This window comes from Amphiura filiformis, chromosome 2 (assembly GCF_039555335.1).
Source record: "Amphiura filiformis chromosome 2, Afil_fr2py, whole genome shotgun sequence".
In the NCBI taxonomy this organism is placed as follows: Eukaryota; Metazoa; Echinodermata; class Ophiuroidea; order Amphilepidida; family Amphiuridae; genus Amphiura; species Amphiura filiformis.
This window is the reverse complement of record NC_092629.1, coordinates 6,999,880-7,020,181: the sequence shown is the minus strand read 5'-3', so window position 1 is coordinate 7,020,181 and position 20,302 is coordinate 6,999,880. Positions and strand designations below refer to the sequence as shown.

At 35.5% G+C, this 20,302-nt stretch overlaps 1 protein-coding gene across 1 annotated transcript in view; it reads left to right on the top strand.

The window, feature by feature from the left end:
- The window catches only part of LOC140145828 (exosome RNA helicase MTR4-like), a 43,170-nt gene extending 23,210 nt beyond the window's left edge, over nt 1-19,960 (top strand). Inside the window, exons 16-21 of the mRNA XM_072167508.1 lie at nt 897-992; nt 1,944-2,107; nt 12,403-12,565; nt 13,337-13,499; nt 13,952-14,056; nt 15,597-19,960. Coding sequence (XP_072023609.1) covers nt 897-992; nt 1,944-2,107; nt 12,403-12,565; nt 13,337-13,499; nt 13,952-14,056; nt 15,597-15,649 — 744 coding nt within the window. The 3' untranslated portion in view covers nt 15,650-19,960. The remainder of the gene's footprint in view (nt 1-896; nt 993-1,943; nt 2,108-12,402; nt 12,566-13,336; nt 13,500-13,951; nt 14,057-15,596) is intronic.
- Nucleotides 19,961-20,302: the final 342 nt, after the last annotated feature.

Sequence of the window (20,302 nt, the reverse complement as noted above, 5' to 3'; positions counted from 1 at the left end):
AATTGTGGTTTTATACAATGGGTACATTCTACAATAACAGGCTAAAAGCTGGGGTATAATTGTTCAAAAAACTTACAATAGACAAAATAAATATCATTAAAACATTTTTCATTTCTAGATTGTGTCACAGGCCACACAAAAATTACCTTTTTAGTCACATGTGGCCCTAGGCAGCCTAGGGCAGCAGGTTGACATGTCGTAAATGATTCATACACTCAATGAGCCATTTCAGTTTTTTGCAAATTTGACCCATAATTTGATCAGCTCGTAATCGGCGGGCCTTATAACATCGCGGATTAATATCAATATATTTTATTTCAAGAATTGTCTTCTGACATTTAGCCACAAGTATCACAAATTATTAATTCAAGCCCTCTACGTTGTCTACTTTATTTAACATGCACAATATAGACCAGACAAGTCAACTATATCACTTTAAACATGGGCCTACTTTTCGGCGTAGTGGTAAAAGCTAAACAATTCCCGCCGATTACGAGCTGATCAAAGTATATATTTGGATCATTATAATTAAATCTTGGTCCCCTGTTTTTAATTCTTACGACAAGATGAATGATGTGAGTCCATTTTGACAAAAAATGCGAGTATTTTGAAATTGGGCCTTTGAGGATTGTTACTCTACCTCTGACATTCTCAGCTCTAATCACAATAACCACAGGTTGCAGATAGTACAAACTATACCTTTTTATTGAGTTTGCCATGATTATGTCGTTCAATGCAGTTTGGCAATCCTCTGCCCTACATTATCATTTTCAGTAAAAACATCCCATTAGTATGCAACTTTACAGTTATGGGATAATTTGTATCACATACACTTTACTAATACATGTTGTACAATGACAGCATATTGATTATGTTACTTACTGATTTGTTTTCAGAAAGTAGAAGCTTTTGAAGAGCGTATGTTTTCACATCCTCTACATAAGGACAAGGAGTTGGACACATTATACAGCTTGTATGAGAAAAAGGCACAGGTAAGACTAGCACTATGCAAATAGGGCTATGACTAAGTAGAAGCTTTTGAAGAGCGTATGTTTTCACATCCTCTGTATAAGGACAAGGAGTTGGACACATTGTACAGTCTATATGAGAAAAAAGCACAGGTAAACAGCCAATCTGCATGATATACAATTTTATAAGTGTGGTCACTCAAGCCAATGGGTGTGCAATGGCATGCACGCCCAACTGCATGCATGCCATTCTATATCAATACACATCGTTATGAGTCTTATTGTTTCCGCCTTATAAGCCAAACAAACTTTAGTTGTACATTCTAATTGTGGATAATATAATGTCAGTCCAGTTAGCTCTATCAGTAAGGTGCTGCTACATGTTGTGTAGAGCCCCTGCACTGTCATATTTCTGTTCTCATGTTAAAATTAAGCTACAATCATGGAAAATGTTGGCACACTTTGAATGTCTTTTGGTGAATCTGTGCCCCGCTCCCCCAATTCAATGTTTGAAAAAGGCATGTTGTTAACATGTCCATGGGATCCTCTAACATTGAAAGATGGGGAGTGGGGAAGGGTGGGATACAGGACAGAGTCTCTACTTGAAATTCATGACAGACCTGAATCACTCGCCTTCATACTATTGGTATGACATGCATTTGAATTGTTTTGAGCAAGTGTGCCAACTATATTTTTCGCTGATTGCAGCTTGAAAGGAACTTACTGCTAAATTGTCTACCCAGATGAAACTTGGTGAACTGATCCATGGCTGCAATGGTTATTCTATATGCAGGCTGACTAAGGTTCTCCACCTGTGTAGAGCTGCGTCACTGAATGGTGCTTAATGTATGTCTTGGGCCAATTTGGTCAGTAACATTCTGTAAGCGCAATGTTTGTATGTAATCGCTCTGTATAAAACTGTGGCTTTCTAAAAAAAAGAAATTTACATTGAATTTTTTACTTTGTGTTGTGCAGATAGCCAAAGAAGTGAAGGAGGCGAAGCGAGAGCTAAAGAAAGCCAGGACTGTGATACAGATGGAGGAACTCAAATGTCGAAAACGAGTGATCAGGAGACTGGGATATGCAACAGCAGCTGATGTCATAGAGATCAAAGGAAGGGTGGCGTGTGAAATCAGCAGGTAATTTAACAATAAGACGCATACACGAAGATATAGGGATGATGACGTTGTGTGGGCATAATCATCGACAAATCCAAGTTTTTACTATCCCACTGTGGATACATAGGTTTGATTTTTGTCACCATACATGCCATTGATCTGTTTAAGTTTTTACTATCTAAGTGTGGACTCGCGCTACATAAGCAGTTGCTGTCATTAGCTATAATGTTGCCTTTTAGTCACTCGAGAGACGAATCCGCATCAATGTGATCTCACGAGATGCGCTTCCATAATAGAGAGTGTCTACACCGCACACAGATTCACATCCGAGAAATGATCATGTACTGAGCGTGTTTCTGCTAAGTGCATTACAGTGCCTGCACATGTAAGGCGCTCATGACGCAAAGGACATAATTGACCAAAAATTTGCTGTAATTTAGCCATTTGAAGTCCAAAATTCACCTATTAATTATGGCCAGAGATTGTGTTTAATTGTAATGCAGCACATCAAAATGCAGAAATTTACATCAAGGCATTCACATTTTATATGTGAAAAATCATTCCAAATTCTTATTATTTTCTTTATTTTTTCTGTCTATTTTATTCTATAGCGTGAAGAGCACTTTGACACAAAGTCCCCTGTTTTGATATGCTGCATCACAATTAATTTTTTGTTTCAAAAGAAATATATATTTAAATACTGGTGTATAAATTATGTTATGACATTATTAGCATATTAATCTGGGCATAGTACCAAACCTGGTTAAAATCATGTTCATATTTGCATAAAAAAGTAGACTATTATGATGCAACTTCTAAATTTTGGCCCAAGCCCACAAGTTTGGTTGAAATTTTGTTATAATGCAGGATTTTGCATCACTGAAAATTTACCAATTTCTTGGCAGGTTTTGAGTAAATGTTAAGCAACAAAATATTACAGTTGTATCAGATATCAGAAAAAATAACTATTTCCCATTCGTCTATTAATTTTTGTTTTCTATAATTTATTTGTTTTTCCTTATCTGTATATTAAATTCATGTCATTATATATAATCATAATCATCAACATGAATTTTGTATGCATCATGCTTAAGGCGATATAATACCCTGATTTTCATCAGTACCCATCTTCTTTTTTTTGTTGCAAATTTATAAAGTATATAAATATGTTCATCATCTCATGTCCTGAACTTATACAATATCTCTACATACAAAGTGGTTTTAAACCATTTTAGAAAATCATTTTAGCCCTATATATTTTTTTGTTTACTGTATCCTGGTAACTGAGATGTGTGTTTCATAACAAACCATAATTTATTCTATTGAACATGTCCAAGTAGAATACATGAATAGAATACATTAAAATCCTTTGTTATACTATCTATAGAAATGTACTCACTGATTATAACACTGAATAAATTTCTTTGGCCTAATCTCTTCCACATAGACAATTTAATACTACACCATGTATGTATCTTCTATAATGTGCTGTTAGGAAAAGAGATTAAAAAAGGCTATAAGGTCATCAAAGGTCAGGTTATAGGTCAATTGGTTCAGGTCAAATTCAGGCATCAATTTTGAATACATGTGATAGTCTGTGATATCATACATGTCATAATGAGGCATCAATTTTGATATTTTGTCTGTTACTGGATATATAATGGAAATGTGTGAGGTGGATATACTAAAATACCTTGGGATGTAAATGGTGAGTACAATTTAGATTGCCTAGTTGAGATGGATTGGGCAAATAAAATATAAAATAGTTACCAAAATCACAAAAATGAAGCTTACGGAAAACTACCTAATATGGTGGTATAGGTGACAAAAATACAATCTTTTTTCAACATTGCTGTAGTGTGGTTGTGGTAACCTGTTACCTATGGCTTAATTAAGTTTCAGTGACATAGTGTCGCAAGTTCAAAATACAAAATATAGCTCAACATTGAAAAAATAGAAGCATTTTAACTGGTTCGTTTTTTGATAGTTGTGGAGCACCAAGTTCATGAAGTCATAAAAGAAATCAGGGACCACTTATTCCCATTTTACATATCAACATTATTTCCCTAATGTGTTAGCAACACATATCCAAAATTTTAAGGTTACACGAAGAAAGCGTATAAAAAAGCGATATAAAAGGCGTATAAAGTTGTTCTCTAAAACGCGTTTTCTCAGCAATCAAATATCGCAGTGAGTCAAATGTTGGTGCATGGATGTATGTTAACATTATTTTTGTGTGTTTATACAAATTTTAGAATCCGTTTGAAAATCCTTCGTTTAAATCATTTTTACGCTCCATGTTCACAAGATCAAAAACACGTTCCATGCAGTTTTTTTCAAATATTCGCTCCGTATAAAACCACGCCCGAGTGATTGTTTTCTCCTTTTTGCATTGTACTACAAATCGACCAAAGAAATAATGTTGCCATGGGGAAGAACCAAATACAGTACCGATTAAATTTTATTAGCCCGTTTTGGGAACAATTTTGAGAATCTTGTACCACAAAACACTGTTATGTTACATTATCGATCTCTGGATTGTGCAACGTTAATTTTGATTTCTAACTGCCTACATTATTTCTCAAAAGTATGTTGATTCCTTTACCATTTGAATTTCACTCCAAATTTAAGCTACTTTTGCAAAAATCGAGGTTTTTCGCCATCGATACCTCCGACATTTACAGCGGTGATGAGATTGTTTATCATAAGAGCCTGGTATGCACTATTCCATAATAGTCAGTTTGAGATCAATCGATTTCAGAGGTCACTCAGTAGCTCAGTCGGTTAGCGCGCCAAACTCACGTCCGACTTTATAATACTATAGTTTTGAGCTGGAAAACTTTGGTACGTGTTCGAGTCCCTATGTGGTCCATTCCATCTCAGTTTTTATTTTATTTTTCTCTCACTTTTTTTCTTTTTTCTTGTTCGTTTCTTTCTTTCTGACTGCAGCGATTGATTGTTTTTACCCGCTTTTTTTTCATTATATAATTCAGGAATTTTTAGGCTATACGGTACTAGTCTAATAGTAGCGGCCTATGAATATATTTTACAAATTAGATTAACAAAATATTGGTTGTTGGTTCGGTTACTATTGTTGTAGGCCTATATATTGCATAATCAGGGTATAAATAGGCATACTAGGCCTATTATAGCCTATAGAAGCATTGATTTATTTCACGACAGATATCATCCAGGATAATTTTAAAATTGAAAATTTAGAAAATCCAAAGGAAAATTGCCGAAAAGCGGCTGCCCACAATCACCCCCATCAGCCCATATGGTCCTATCATGGTCGCCCTTCCCTATCCCTGCAACATATAGGATGACTCACGAGCCGCGGTTTGTCCGTTCAGATTGATATACTATTGAACGCGTGAGTTCATTCTTTTCTGCATGGCTGTTTCCATTATTAACTTACGCCCCTCTGGAATCAAGCCTTGAAAACCAATTGTATTTAACCTTAACGAAATCCGTTGATAGTAAGCTTTCCAAAATGAAGTGAATTTAAAACATCAATGATGTACCACTTTTTGGCTTATACCATTAGAAGCATGTACGCTGGCGTCATTGATACTGATGCCACCAATTGAGCGAGAAGATTTGCCCCTTCATTTTGCATACCACTTTGTCCAATTTCTTTTTCTCATTTCTTCACAAAATGCAAAAAAATGCAACAAAAAAATGCAATGGGTGTAGTACCCCCTTAAAACAATTTTTGAATACATTTTAACACATTATTTTTTTATACAAGTTTCTGTCTTTTAATGGTAAAAACCAAGCTGAAGACAAAGAATCCTTTAAAAATTACATAAATCACCTAATTCTCCAAGATTTCATCTTGTCTTATAATTTGTGTACCACTTGATTTATCTTTATATGTATACCGTAAAGATTTGCCTAATGGCGCACTTGGGCTCCTTTGCATTGGGGTAAATTTTATGTGCAAATAGAGTGTTCCCTCTTCAAGAATCCCAACAAGAATAATAAGGTTCCATGCCCTTATTTGCTGGTGGGAATTTTACGGGAGGGCACTTTTAGGTTGTATCTAAAATTCCACTTATGTTAAATGAGCCCATAGCGCCATTAGGTAAATCTTTACGGTATATATATAGCTGTGTTACAAATCTTATTTTCCGTTCTTACCATTTATAGAATATATAGCAGGATATATTTATAGAATATATAACCTGTAATGTTTTGGAAAAGTTTACTGATAAAAGAATATGAAATACTGTAAAAGTGGTCATTTTTGTGTGATTTTGACAAATCTTACTGACATATACCATAATACATCAAAGAACATTTTTGCATATTCTTATTGTAGTTTCTTGGAATGCGAAAACCACACAAATAAATGTGGCACAAAAATTTCCATTTCTACAATAATGAAATGGACTACAGCATTGTCTCCATTTCGTTGTAACAATTTGGTCGTAACCGATCTACAAAATGATTTGATACACGATCTACAGTAGCATACAGAAATGGATTTAGTACAGAATTAATTGGTAAAGTAAATGCTGTGATCCATGGAAACCATTCAGGGGGAAGTTCCTTTACTCCAGTCTGTGCTAGAATACCCAAGATGACAATAGGAAGCCAGCACATGAGGTCAGTCAATGCGATAGCACCCATTTTAATAGACATTTTCAAATCAGTTTGTAGCAAGGCAAATCGTGATTTACAAATGTACACAAATAGGAGTACGTAACATATTGCAATTAACAAAGACAGCAGAAAGTTAAGCCCAAGGAAAAGTCCAATTGAGAAATAGTTTTCTTGTTTTGTGCCAATTTTGGTAAATATTTGTAAGGGAAGATAATCATCTGACCTGTCAAAGTTGTATGATATTTTAATGTTTTCATATTTTCCTTTATATATTTTAGTTTTAGCCAGTGGTAACCCTATACACACATCTGAAAATTGATACAATTTATCATCTTGTAAGAAAATAGTCACAATGCTTAAAGCAAGAGCAGTAACCCATGCAAATGTTGTCAGAAGTACTTGTGTCTTTTTCCCAAATAGCTTTGGTTTTATAATGCTTTTTCGAAATCCCTCAAGTCTATCTACAGCTATAAGGGTTAGAAAGAGAAGGGATGCTTCACTTGATAAGACTGATAGAAACCCTGCAAATTTGCAAAATACGCTCTTTCTCCAATGTTTAGCGAATGAAGGAAAATACTCACTATAGTATTGATCAACAGATGCAATAACTAACAAATACACACCCATAAGTAAGTCTGCCAGAGCTAAATTGGTAATGAAAACAACTTGTTTCACTTGTTTTTCAGACTTTATTTTTTCACATCCCCAAATGAAGACCCGAATGTTAGCAAACAAAGCGCCAAAGCCAAAAATCCATGTACAGTATTTAACTGCTGTAGATGGGAGGAGCTGCTTACATGTTAAATAAGGAGATTTCTCATTTCTTGGAACACATTGAGACTGACTTACCATTTCAAGAAAACAGCATGTGGCTGGGTTGTCTACTCTGATATAACAATTGTTTTGCAGGCTCAATCCCATAAAAGAGTTTTTTGATATTTGAGTTAGATTATTGTGTTCAAGGTGTAGATATTTCAAGTTACTCAAACCAGACAGTGCTTTATTGTGAATTTGATCCAATTCATTGTTTGAAACGTCCAGAACTCTCAAGTCTGTCAAATTTGCAAACTGATATGGAAAAAGTCGAACCAGTTTGTTTGACTGGATAGTTAATATCTGCAAAGGCATTCCATTGAAAACATCTTTTGGTATTTCAGTCAACCTGTTATCATAGAGATGGAGTCCTTTTAATCTTTTGAGGTCTTGGAAAAGAGCAGAAGGCAATGATTCAATTTCATTGGTATTCAGACTTAATATCTCTAACTTTGTCAAACTATTGAAAAGGTCACTTTGTATCACATTGAGTTTGTTGTCATATATGCCTGATGGTAATGATTCAATTTTATTTTCATTCAGCCCTAATATCTCTAGCTTTGTCAAACTATTAAAAAGGTCACTTTGTATCACATTGAGTTTGTTTCTATACAGGTAAAGCTTTAGCAATTGAAGATCTTTGAATACACCTGATGGTAATGATTCAATGTCATTTCCATGCAGACTTAATTTCTCTAGATTTGTCAAACTACTGAAAAGGTCACTTGGTATCACATTGAGTTTGTTGTCATTCAGCCCAAGGTTTTGCAGTTGACGAATGTCTCTGAATACACCTGATGGTAATGATTCAATGTTATTTTCATGCAGACTTAATTTCCCTAGCTTTGTCAAACTATTAAAAAGGTCACTTTGTATCACATTGAGTTTGTTCACATACAGGTAAAGCTCTCGTAATTCATGAAGATCTCTGAATACACCTGATGGTAATGATGCAATGCTATTTTCATTTAGACCTAATATCTCTAACTTTGTCAAACTATTGAAAAGGTCACTTTGTATCACATTGAGTTTGTTGTCATACAGGTAAAGCTCTCTCAATTGATGAAGATTTCTGAATACACCTGATGGTAATGATTCAATGCTATTTTCATGCAGATTTAATTTCTCTAGCTTTGTCAAATTATTGAAAAGGTCACTTTGTATCACATTGAGCTTGTTGTTATACAGGTAAAGCACTTGCAATTGATGAAGATCTCTGAATATACCTGATTGTAGTGAGTCGATACTGTTGCTAAATAGAGCTAATATCTCTAACTTCGTTAACATATAAAAAAGGTCTGTTTGTAATTTCTCCAAAGTATTAGAATTCAAGTAAAGACGTTTTAAAGTATAAATACGACTGAATAAGTCATTTGGAATGACGGATAAATTATTGTGTGATAGAACTAGTGATATCAGTGTAGATTTATCATACAGTATTATTTGGTTCTGAAAGGAGAGATAGTTGTTATCTAAGGATAAATGGGTTAAATTCTTTGGCAGATTTGTGGGAAAGTTTGGGAAAATATTTGATGCAATATCCAACAACAACAGTTCATTTGGAAGGTTTCGCAATTGAGATAAATAGCAATCAGGAAAAGACAAGATCTTTAACATTTGCATCTGTGAAAATATATCTGGTTCTACTTCCTTAATAGTATTTCCACCTAAATACAGTACCTGTACATTGACTAAACCATCTAACCAACTATGTGAAATATACTTTAGCTGATTTACATTTAACAGTAACCGTTTTAATGAGTACAAATGTGAAAACGAACCAGCTTCTATTCTTGAGATTTGGTTGAAAGACATGTCCAGTGTATGAATGTTTTCTAAACCTTCAAAAATGCCATGTCCGATTGTAACCATCCTGTTCTGGCTCAACAATAAAATGATAACATCTGATAGATTGAGGAAGGATTGATGTTCAATGTGCGAGAGTTGTCTGTCAGAGAGGTCTATTGCAGTTGAGTTTGCGAGAATCGAAGCCAGAGTTCCGCTTACTAATAAAAGAATGTTCTTGCTAACATACGTATCTGGACAGTCAATAAAAAATGTCTGGAAGCGTAGGGTACAGAAGCAGTCAACAGGACATGCAGGGAATTCAGCTAAAAGTACATCATTTGGAAGGTCAAGATCAAATCCAGGAAGCTCATCAGGTTTGAAGTATGGATCACCTTCTAATGTTATCTTGAGAGATGGGTGTAAATCTTGTAGACTGATATAGGGAATTTCATAATATAGCATTTGATAAATCTCATCAACAATATGAAAATTTTTACACTGTTGCAACTGAGTGATGTTCTCAAATGTACGATGGTTGAATGTACCAATCCATTTGGTATATTCAAAGTTGTTTGATGATACAATGTTACTGCTCTCCTGTATTTCCAAAATAGTCGACACTCTCATGTTGATATGAACTGTACTGCAATTAAAAAGTATGGCGCATGGTTCTGCTATTGTAGATCCAATCCAACCAAAAGATTGATTCAAGCATTCTGCTCCCGATTCTTCCAGGATAAAGTAGTCAAAAATGGAAAAAGAGGACAATGAAAGAACATTCACCGTAATTCCATGGTTATAAGAGGAAGACACCACAAAATTGCATGTTTCATTCTGATACAACTGAAATGCGAGTGTATCATTCCGCGAAAGAATGAAATGTTGATTTTGACATCTTACAGCATAATCGGCCTCAGTCACTTCTAAATTGATACCCAGCAGCACAATAGAGAACAGGAGAAGATATGAGAACAATCTGTGTGCCATCATGAATTAATTCTGTCAGAATCACAAACAAGATGAATTTGGACTGTTTCAAAATTTGTGTTGAGTTCAATGTAGTAGTGTTAATCAGAGCCTATTTTCCTTTCCTACCATTGCAAAGTTTTATTTGTGCTTAAAGTTCTATCTTAACATTCATGCAATGCCTTTTTCCTAAGGTGGTCTGTTCACTCCAATGCGATTGTATGTTGCAGCAAAAATTCAAAGTAAATATCCACAATTTCAGTAAAAACAAATTGAATAAACAAACTATGAAATCCCCTCAAACTGGCTGCTAGTTCATCACCTCTCAAATTATGAGGTCAATGAAAAACAAGATCTCCTTCTTGTTAATTGATGATCTTTTCTCTCAAAACATTCAACTGAATTCCACAATAACAGTTCCACCGTATACAAAATCATACTTCCTCCTCAAATTAAGTATAGTATAGTAGCAGAAATTTCACAATAACAGCTAGTTCCACCGTAAAGTGTGCAAAATAGTATTTCCTCCTCAAATTTAGTGGAGTATAATTTATGATAATAGTCTGCAAAATAGCACTTCCTCCTCAAATGTAGTGGCTTATTGTAGCATACAACAGCAATGTCCTTCTTAGTCTTGCCAGCCTTTCAACTCCAATTCCAGTTTGTGTAGAAACTTTGACCTTCAAAAGGTGTGTTTTTTTATCTTCTTAGCACTGATCCAATGCAGTCACCACTTCTATAATGGTCTATACTCTTGTAATACCAGTTTAGAATTGATGGTGAAAAATAAATGGTGTTATTCAAGCATGCAGTTCCTGATACAGTAGAAGATAGATTGTTTATGAGTTGCCTGTAGCTTTAATATAATCACTGGCGGTGGTGGAAAGTCTCAATATCTGGCCCTTGCACGCACCAGATACAATTTGCGAGGTTCACTGATCACCGATAATAGTGAATTGCAAAGCAGTGTTTTCAAGGGGAATTCCAGTTTCAAGTTTTCAAATTTCACAATGATTTAGCTGTTAATAATATTGCATTTGTGTCTATAGTGTGTGTAGTCAACTGGATAATACCCAAATAAGTAATTACAATCCTGATCATAAGCAAAGTGTCTGAGAATAATTGTCCAAACGTGTATGCAAGAGAGTTAGTTACCTTGCTAAAGTTTCAGTGTCGACCACTGGGGCGCAGCCAGTCTTTTACTGTGGAGGGGCAAATCCAAATTGTTGTCCCATTTTTTGGCCCACTTTTAGTCATTTTAATGACACTTTACACTTTGCCGTCCCCATTTTATCCCTCAACAAATTTTATAGGTTGGGGGGTGATCCTGCAGCTTCCCTTGGCTACACCACTGGTCAATCATATGCACTTACTACAGCAGGCAAGTAGCTTGGTTCAACAAGACAGGTTACGGTGTACAAGTGTCATGCCTGGTTTAGCTTCAATAATCATGATCAAGGGTGGAAAGTCCCAATACCAGTATTATTCAGTATTATGCCTGAGGGCAGGTACAATTTGCAAGGTACAATACCCACAGACAATGCTATGGGGTAAAGGGGTGATTTCATGGGGAAGTTGTACTTAATAAGGCAAAAACTATATTGTTTGCTTGTCCTTTCCCAACAGACCCTAATCCCAAAAGAATACCGACCCTAGTTTGGAAAATCCAGAATTTTTTTTTTATTTCAGAATTTCTGAAAAGGTTTTTAACAGTTTCTTAAAATAAACAAGGTATATATGAACTGCTATTATTGCCATGCAAAGAATGCAGGAGATGAGGATGTCACAAGCAGAAGGGATCAAGAAACCACAGAGACTAGAGAACTACTCCCCATTCCAGAAAAATACAGCAGTAATTTTTGGGAATAAAAAAATATCAAGTTCTGCTATATGAAACATAGCTCAATCCTAATCATTACTAATTTCTTGAAAAAGAGCCAAAAACGTGCATTTTCGGTATGTTTTCTGACAATCGAGTCACAAAGATCACAGATTAGTGATAGCATTCACAATCTTGAGTATGTGCCGAAATTTTGCTCTAATTTTCACTTTTTTGTGTTACTTTAATTAAATGGTTGGTTATAAAAATGGTAAACTGCATGTAATTACTATCTTTTTTTTTTTTTTGATTTTATTTTTAGTGCGGATGAGCTGCTGCTAACAGAGATGATGTTCAATGGAGTCTTCAACAGTCTGAATGCTGAACAGTGTGTAGCCCTTCTTAGTTGTTTTGTGTTTGAGGAAAAGACTAAAACACAGCCAAGATTAAGGGAAGAATTAGCTGGACCACTCAGACAAATGCAGGTTAGTTGCTGGCAATTTGTGCAATTTCTTTTTTATTGTATTTGTGGGCCAGCCATTTTTTGTTTTGATAACTAGGAAAAACCACCTCTAATACATCAAAAAGAAAGAAAATAAATGCATATCTCCTGAGACAACCCTCTTTTTTTTCCTTGTTCAACTTTTTCTTTACTTACTCGGTGACAAAGAATTTTAAATGCCAATCTCATAGAGTTGTTATCTTGTCACCTTTGGTCAGTGTTGCCAATACAAATACTCATTGGCTGAAGCGGGATTTGAACCAATAACCTCTGAGTTCAGTGCTCTACTCGTTCATTCATATGAAGGACAGTGATCCCAATTTGGCAGCTGATCAGATATCAGGGCCATGAAAAGGTGCAGTTGTGTGGCCGAGTACCATATCCATATTACGATACAACCCTGGAAGCAACAGTAGAGGGGATCAGTGAAGATGGCTTTGTAAATACTTTGCTCCCTTCATCATTTAATATTATCACCCAGGGTTCATTTCACTTAACATTACGAAGCTTCGTAAGTCTTGAAATCATTCGTAATTTATGATGAGTTCTAAGTTCCAATTCACTAAACATTCTTACGAATGGTACCTTTCATAAGTAATAGGGATTTACTACAAGGACCCTTCGTAAAGTTATGTCTAGTATTGGGTATTCGTAAGTTTACAAACGGTTACTTAAATTATGAAGGGTTAAAAGTTTAGTGAAATGGACCCCTGGTCATGTAAATTTCATCTCATATTGGTGCATTTTGTTGTAGGATTCTGCCAGGAGAATAGCCAAAGTGAGTACCGAAGCCAAGATGGAGCTTGATGAAGAAGATTATGTAGGCTCATTTAAACCAGAACTGATGGATGTTGTGTTTGCTTGGGCTAAAGGGGCATCCTTCTCACAGATAATTAAGATGACTGATATATTTGAAGGTAAGATGAAGCTGGACTTTTTGCAAACTTGCTTGATTCACCCCCATTTATTTTGTTGGGTAATATGTAACGAGTTAATATTTTACCAAATACGGATTTTAAAGAGGAACACCAGGAAATACTTGTAACTCATTGAAAACAATTACATTTGCATGAATCTTGATTGAAAAACTTGTTTACCCCCCCCATGTAAAAAAAAAAAAAAAAAATCCGACCTACCGACCCAACTGTTTCATAAGCCTCTATGGACAAACAAACTTTTTTTTGGCGTCACCTCACTTGCCTCACCCCACCCAGTTGTAATAGGGATCTGTACGCAGATAATTATGATCTAAATGCCAAATGCTGATGTATCTCAGCACTGGAAAAAATTGTTACCTTGCTGCAGGTGAAGTGCATATTAAATGACAAACATTTATTTAAACATTTGATGATATTTTTGCGTTGCATAGGGAGCATCATTCGGACATTTAGAAGACTAGAGGAGCTGATGAGAGAAATGTGTCACGCTGCACGGGCTATTGGCAATACAGAGTTGGAAAATAAATATGCTGACGGTAGGTATTAAAGAGTCATGCTGCATGGGCTATTGGCAAATATACAGAGTTAGAAATTATAAGGTATTATAGAGTCACCAAAATTCATGCGAAAGTCATTGAAAATTGCAGATAATGGAATTTTTATTATGGCCAGGGATATTCCACAAATAATTGGCATAAGTCATGCGAAAAATCATGAAAATTTTTTCCAAAAAAAGTGACACTTCAAACACTGTAAAATGTGTGTGAAAGATAGAGTGAGAGAGACAGATAGACAGACACAGAGAGAGAACAAAATTCAAAGCAAGGCCAGCTCAACAAGTGGTGGTCAGAGCCAAACATTGGTGCAATGATGTAATACAAGTCCCAGAGTAAAGCTGTCAAAAAATTGCTTGTTCCCTTGTCTTGCTCCACTGATGTTCCTGTGTTCAAATCCCAGCCATGCCCAATGACTGTATGCGCACTTGGTTTATCCTGATCCATGCTCACTCTCACAGGTTTTCTCCAGGATCTTCGGTTTCCTCCTGTTTTCAAAAATCTGTAATTAATTGTTTGGTTTCAAAAGCTCTCTTCACTCAATGGAATTTCGGAAGTTGCACAGTTAATTGGTGGATATTAAAATCTATGTGAGTTTAGGTTTGCGCCGGGTTCAGCTGCAAACAGCCTGGTTGCTAATTGTGACGTTTCACCATGGCAGCGAAATTACAGCACTCTTGAGTTCTCAGAGATCTGGAAAAAGCCACTATATAAATCCAAATTATTATTTTTTATTTACTATTGTTATTCTGTAAACTAGGGAGTGAATTTCTCCTTATGACATAACAGGTGGCTCAATAAAAGATTGTGATTTTACAGCAATGAGGAGGATGACCTGAATAATTGTCAAAATTTGCAAATTTCAGGTTTTTAATAAAATGTTTTGATAGGACGTTTAATTCATACAATCAAAATATTAGTTAATGTATACACAATGTTCATAATGCTGTGTGCATATGTGACATGATCAAGGAGAATGAGTCACATGTTGACCCTGGTTGAAAATAACTTTTAAAGAGCTCATTTAGAGCTTTCAGAAACTGAAAACCCCATGTTGATACAACTTGTTTTTGCGAAGTTACATCAATTTATCAATTGCAGAAAACAGTATAAAACAAAGGAATTTTAACACTTTCTTTGCCAATATCTCAAAATCAATATTAGCGACATCCGACTCATTTCCCTTGATCGTGTCACATATGGTGTATGTGATGGTCATAAATGACCTCCGTTACAGAGTAACACATGTTTTATAGCTCATATATCATTTTTGTGAAAGAAATATAATTAATCTATTTCTTATGGAAATACTACAATATGGCTTAAGTATTCTGACATCTATTTGTCTAGTAATTAGGCAATTGAAAAGGCATGGACTTTGAATTTGAAAGTGTGGGATTTATGTGGTGCATTTGATAAAATCATAGCACTAGGAAAATTATACCAAGTTTACTCTGAATGTGTATGTTCTAGTTGCAATTTGAACTTATTCTGATATTTTTTGTTCTTGTTATTTTCACAGGGATCACAAAGATCAAAAGAGACATTGTGTTTGCAGCCAGTTTATACCTGTGATAGCAACACATCACATGAAGAAACTTGGGACTATTATGTGTGCCACAGCTTATTGAAGGATTTGTGCAGTCAACTACAAAGGAGGATTTAAGACCTTCCCAGAATCCATTGCAAGAATGTTATCACCAGGGTGTCAACTGCTACTTGAGCTTACAAATCCCATTGAATTATATTTGCACAGTTCCACCATATGCAAGGAGAGTCTCAAACTGACAATAGATATAAAAGCAAGAATTATGTAACTTCATACAATATTATACGACTGGTTCAATTCCAATTCATGTAAACTGCCAGATCAAGGCTCTCCTCACATATGGCAAAACCGTGCAATGGACGAATTGAAAAGATTTATTTTTGCAACTGCCCCAGTGTGGTACCTAGTCAGTCGACAGGACAACCTTTTAGGGGATACTTTGCACTATCTATGGATCAGATTCATTTTGTTTATCGACTGATATTTACATAGAAATATTGCATTTTAAAAACTGTAAAAATTCAAATTTAAACCACACAAACCTATTCATCTGGTCCAGCAGTGATGCCTTTATCATAGAATAGAAATTGCAGAAAATGTTGATCTTACGATGTTTTGAAGCAACTTTTCTAGGCATTGTTGACATTGTACTTTGGGAAAGAAAGTTTCCTATCTAATAAGACTTGTCTTTTGAGACTGCGTCTAAAGGTGCAAAACTAACCATAGAGCATACTATTTTTCACAGCATTCTGAAATTTCAAACATCAAATCGTAAACAAACCATCTCAGAGTTTGATTTTGAGTTTGATTGACAGGTTACGGTAGACTTGAACTAAACTTGGTTTCAGAGACGAATAGCAGTCCCTTGCTCAGATTGACGCGAGTGCACTGTTGATGAGCGACATACGCGGAGCTTTGTGTTTCCTTCAAGGGTGCCGATCTGTGCTGCACTGCTGACCATCGTTTTGACGCATATTCGGCCAATCAGATCATCGGTCTGTTGCTATGATTGTTTCAGCTAATCAGAACCCCACTTCCATATTTATGCTCTTCACGCTCTCAAAATGTAAACAACTGCTGTTCTTCTCTACCAAATACTGTAGTTGTTTGTTTTCTATATTTGACAATGAGGTAGACTACCCAGCAAACACAAAAACGTTCTTAAAATGTTATAATTTGGTTTTGTTCAAAAAATTTTCAATGACATTAAATATTCGGGGTATATCAAAACACTTTAAAAAATGTTATACATGAAAAAAACACAACACAATTTAAAAATGTTGTCAAAATGTTATTACAAAATAATTTATAAACTCTTTAATAACATTATGTTAAAATGTTTTGCATCTGGTTTTCAAAAATTTTCTTTAAAACGTTTTGTTTTACTGGATAAAAGAGTCCAGACTCTGCCATGTTTGTGTGTCGCTCATGGAGGGCAAACTAATGTACCATCAGATTATTTTCCTATGTACCTAGCAAACTTTGATTCAAAGAGTGTTGTTTGCATTCTGCATCAAATGGGTTGTGTCAAAAATGTGTGCTAAGTGCTGCATGTGCAACCCTTTGTAACATTCACAGACGCCAATTATCATTCCATTTCAGGCTTCAGCTGATTAATACTGGAGGTACACTATTTGCCCTCCATTAGCGACAAACCAAAATGGTGGATGTACCAAAACATTATACACATGGTAATTGTGATTTGGTACTCTTTGGGTCTGATATCTTTGCATGTGACCCATCACATAAAAACATGGCATTTGTTAGAGGCCTTTATTATTAAAGATAATACTGAAAATATCTCTGAAAAAATTTAAGAAGTTTTACTGTTCTTGTCACATAAAATCACTATTTTACATCTGAGATAAATGGATGAGGGATCACTTTTTAAAAGCACAAAAGCAGCTATACATGGTTAAAAAATCTGGAAGGTCATTTTTGTACACAATAACTGCCATGTTTTGACCCACCTACATTTTCTAATTGTTTCAGAGTTTTGGGGTGTGCGTGGAGCATGTATACAATTGTGAATGCAGAAATGATAAACAATCAAGCTCATTGGCTGATAAGGCCATCTTAATTTATAATAAGTTTGTCCCAAAGCCTTTCCCAAGTTAAAAGCCTAATGCGGAATGCGATTTTTTAGAGGTTTTTTTTACTCTTTTTTTATCTAGGACGAGCTTTTTGACAAGAATAGACCACCTTTTCATCTCTCAAGGAGGTTTCACTGTGGTCAAGATGAAGAATTTTATTGCGATTTACAATTTAGGTCAAGTTTTTTTTCACGTCAGGTGATGTCAGACGTGAGATTTGTGTATGTTGGATGTGCAAAAAAACGGCGGAAAAAAATGAATAACACGCAAAATGAGGGCGATTTTACTAATGTGCCTGAGGGCTTTGAGACGAACTAGTAAATTAAGATGGCCTAATCATGACAACATACAGATACATGGCCAATATAATGGCAAATCCGGACCTTTGGGTTTGAAATCTACAGGTCCTCATCAATTGTCATGTAATTGTAAAATGTTAATGTTACACTGGTCCATATTTTGTGACACTTTGTAAGACTTCAACGAAGGTAATAATGCCATGAATTAATATGAAGTCAGCATTGAGTGTATCTTACTGACTTAAAGCCATATTATAACATTTTCATACAAAATAGATTAGCATTTCTTTGCCATAAAATGTTAGTTTTTACTGTCAGATATATCCCCTTTTATTTTTGAGCTGAACAACTACGGCAAAGCAAAGAAAATTGGAATTTACTACCAGCGCACATGTCGCCAATACGTACCTCTCTTTCGGTCACGTTATGGTACGACCCTTTGTTGTGTAGATCACCGTCCCGCACGCCGTGTACGTACTGTGTGTTATGAACATCGTGTATGCGTTCGACTAATAATTCCATCATAATAATAAAACGCCGGTTCCTGTGTTTTATTCAAAATCTCGGATTTTGACAAAACTACAGCACCTAGAGTCTTGATTTTTGCAGGGTATAGGCCTATTGGTTTAATAAAGTACAATATAGTCGTGTAAAAAATGAATTTTAAAAAATCAGTGAGGCAGGCCTTGCCGTTTGAGGCGAGCGATCGCTCTCGCTCGCCACCGCTCGCCCAAACTCAATTTCTAGCGAGCGATTTTACACTCGCCATAGACACTAAATATCGCTCGCTGCAAATCACCATTTTACATTCAAGTTTCAGCACTTCAATTTATTCATTCGGTAGCCTATACGGTATTTTAATAAATTAGCCTTAATTACTGAAAACGAAAGAGGTTATAAAACACCCGTAAGTATTTCATATCGGTATGAATGATCTTTCAGTCTTAGAGAGAGTGATTCGACCACTACATATACTTGAGTGATTCGACTACTCGCCTAGCATCATGCTAGCGAGCGATGGACCACTCGCCTTTAAAATCTAGACGGCAAGGCCTGGTGAGGGCGTACTCCTCATCAAATGTTATAATATGGCTTTAAGTGACATAATGTTAAGAGCCATGCACTCATACAGTGTACTTATTTTATGTACTGACAACTATCAGGAGGATGATGCAATACCACATGACCTGATGATTGCCAGTACATGAAATAAGCTCGTAATCGGCAGGCCTTATAACATCGCGGATTAATATCAAAATATTTTATTTTAAAACTTTCTTGTGACATCTTGTCAGAATCATGGCAAATATGCAAATCATGGCTTTCAAGATTTGTACAGAAAATTCTGCACTACATTACATGTAAGCCAAAGAATTAAGGTAACAGTTGTGTTTACCCCTGTATATCCTAAATAAAGACAATTATGTCATAATTAAAACATGCAGCCACTACCTGTACTCTTTAGCTCTGATTTAAGACCTTATTCTTTGAAGTTGGTTGAGAATTAAAGAAACTGTGATCTAAAACCTAGTGAAATCACAACGCTAGTTTAAACATGCTAATCAATGAAAGCACGGCACTAGTTCTCTAGCTTGTGAATGCTTTGTGTACAAATCATTGGGGCATGGAAGGGAGACCAAATTCAACTTTTAAATTTGTATCTTCCTTGGGTTTTTGGATCTTCATGTTTTTATTTCTAGAACAATGTCAACAAATGAGGTCTTACATTCAAGCTAAAAGATGCAGCTATTGGCTGCTGGTTCCAATTATGACAATATCTGTCTTTGTTGAGGATATACGGGGGTGAACATAACTGGTACCTTAATTTTTTGGCTTATCGATTATATTTTAGCAGGCTTGGGAAAGTAAAATTGTCAAGGCCACAGGCAAACAAAAATAAAAACTATTCTCCTCTCAATGGGCGACAGATATCGCCTATATGCAATGGAACAGTCTCATGGTCTTTAAAGGCTCTTTGTTTATTAGTGTAATGTTTTACACAGTTTGGGTAGCTTCATGGTTTTTAGTTACTCACATTTCATTTACTTGTTCATTGTGTTTTGACCAAATAAAATACTAGAATACTATGTAATATATGTGGGGACTTGCCACTAATCCTAATATTTGCTAGTCCGTAAAAAATAGTCAAAAAATAAAAAGGGTCGCTAGTCCAAAAGTCGGGATTAGGGTTAGGGTATACGCACTTGTGACATTTTGGATTGGTGACATTTACCACTAGCCTACCTTTGGACTAGCTGATGCATGTAGACCATATGTGGTGTGATCA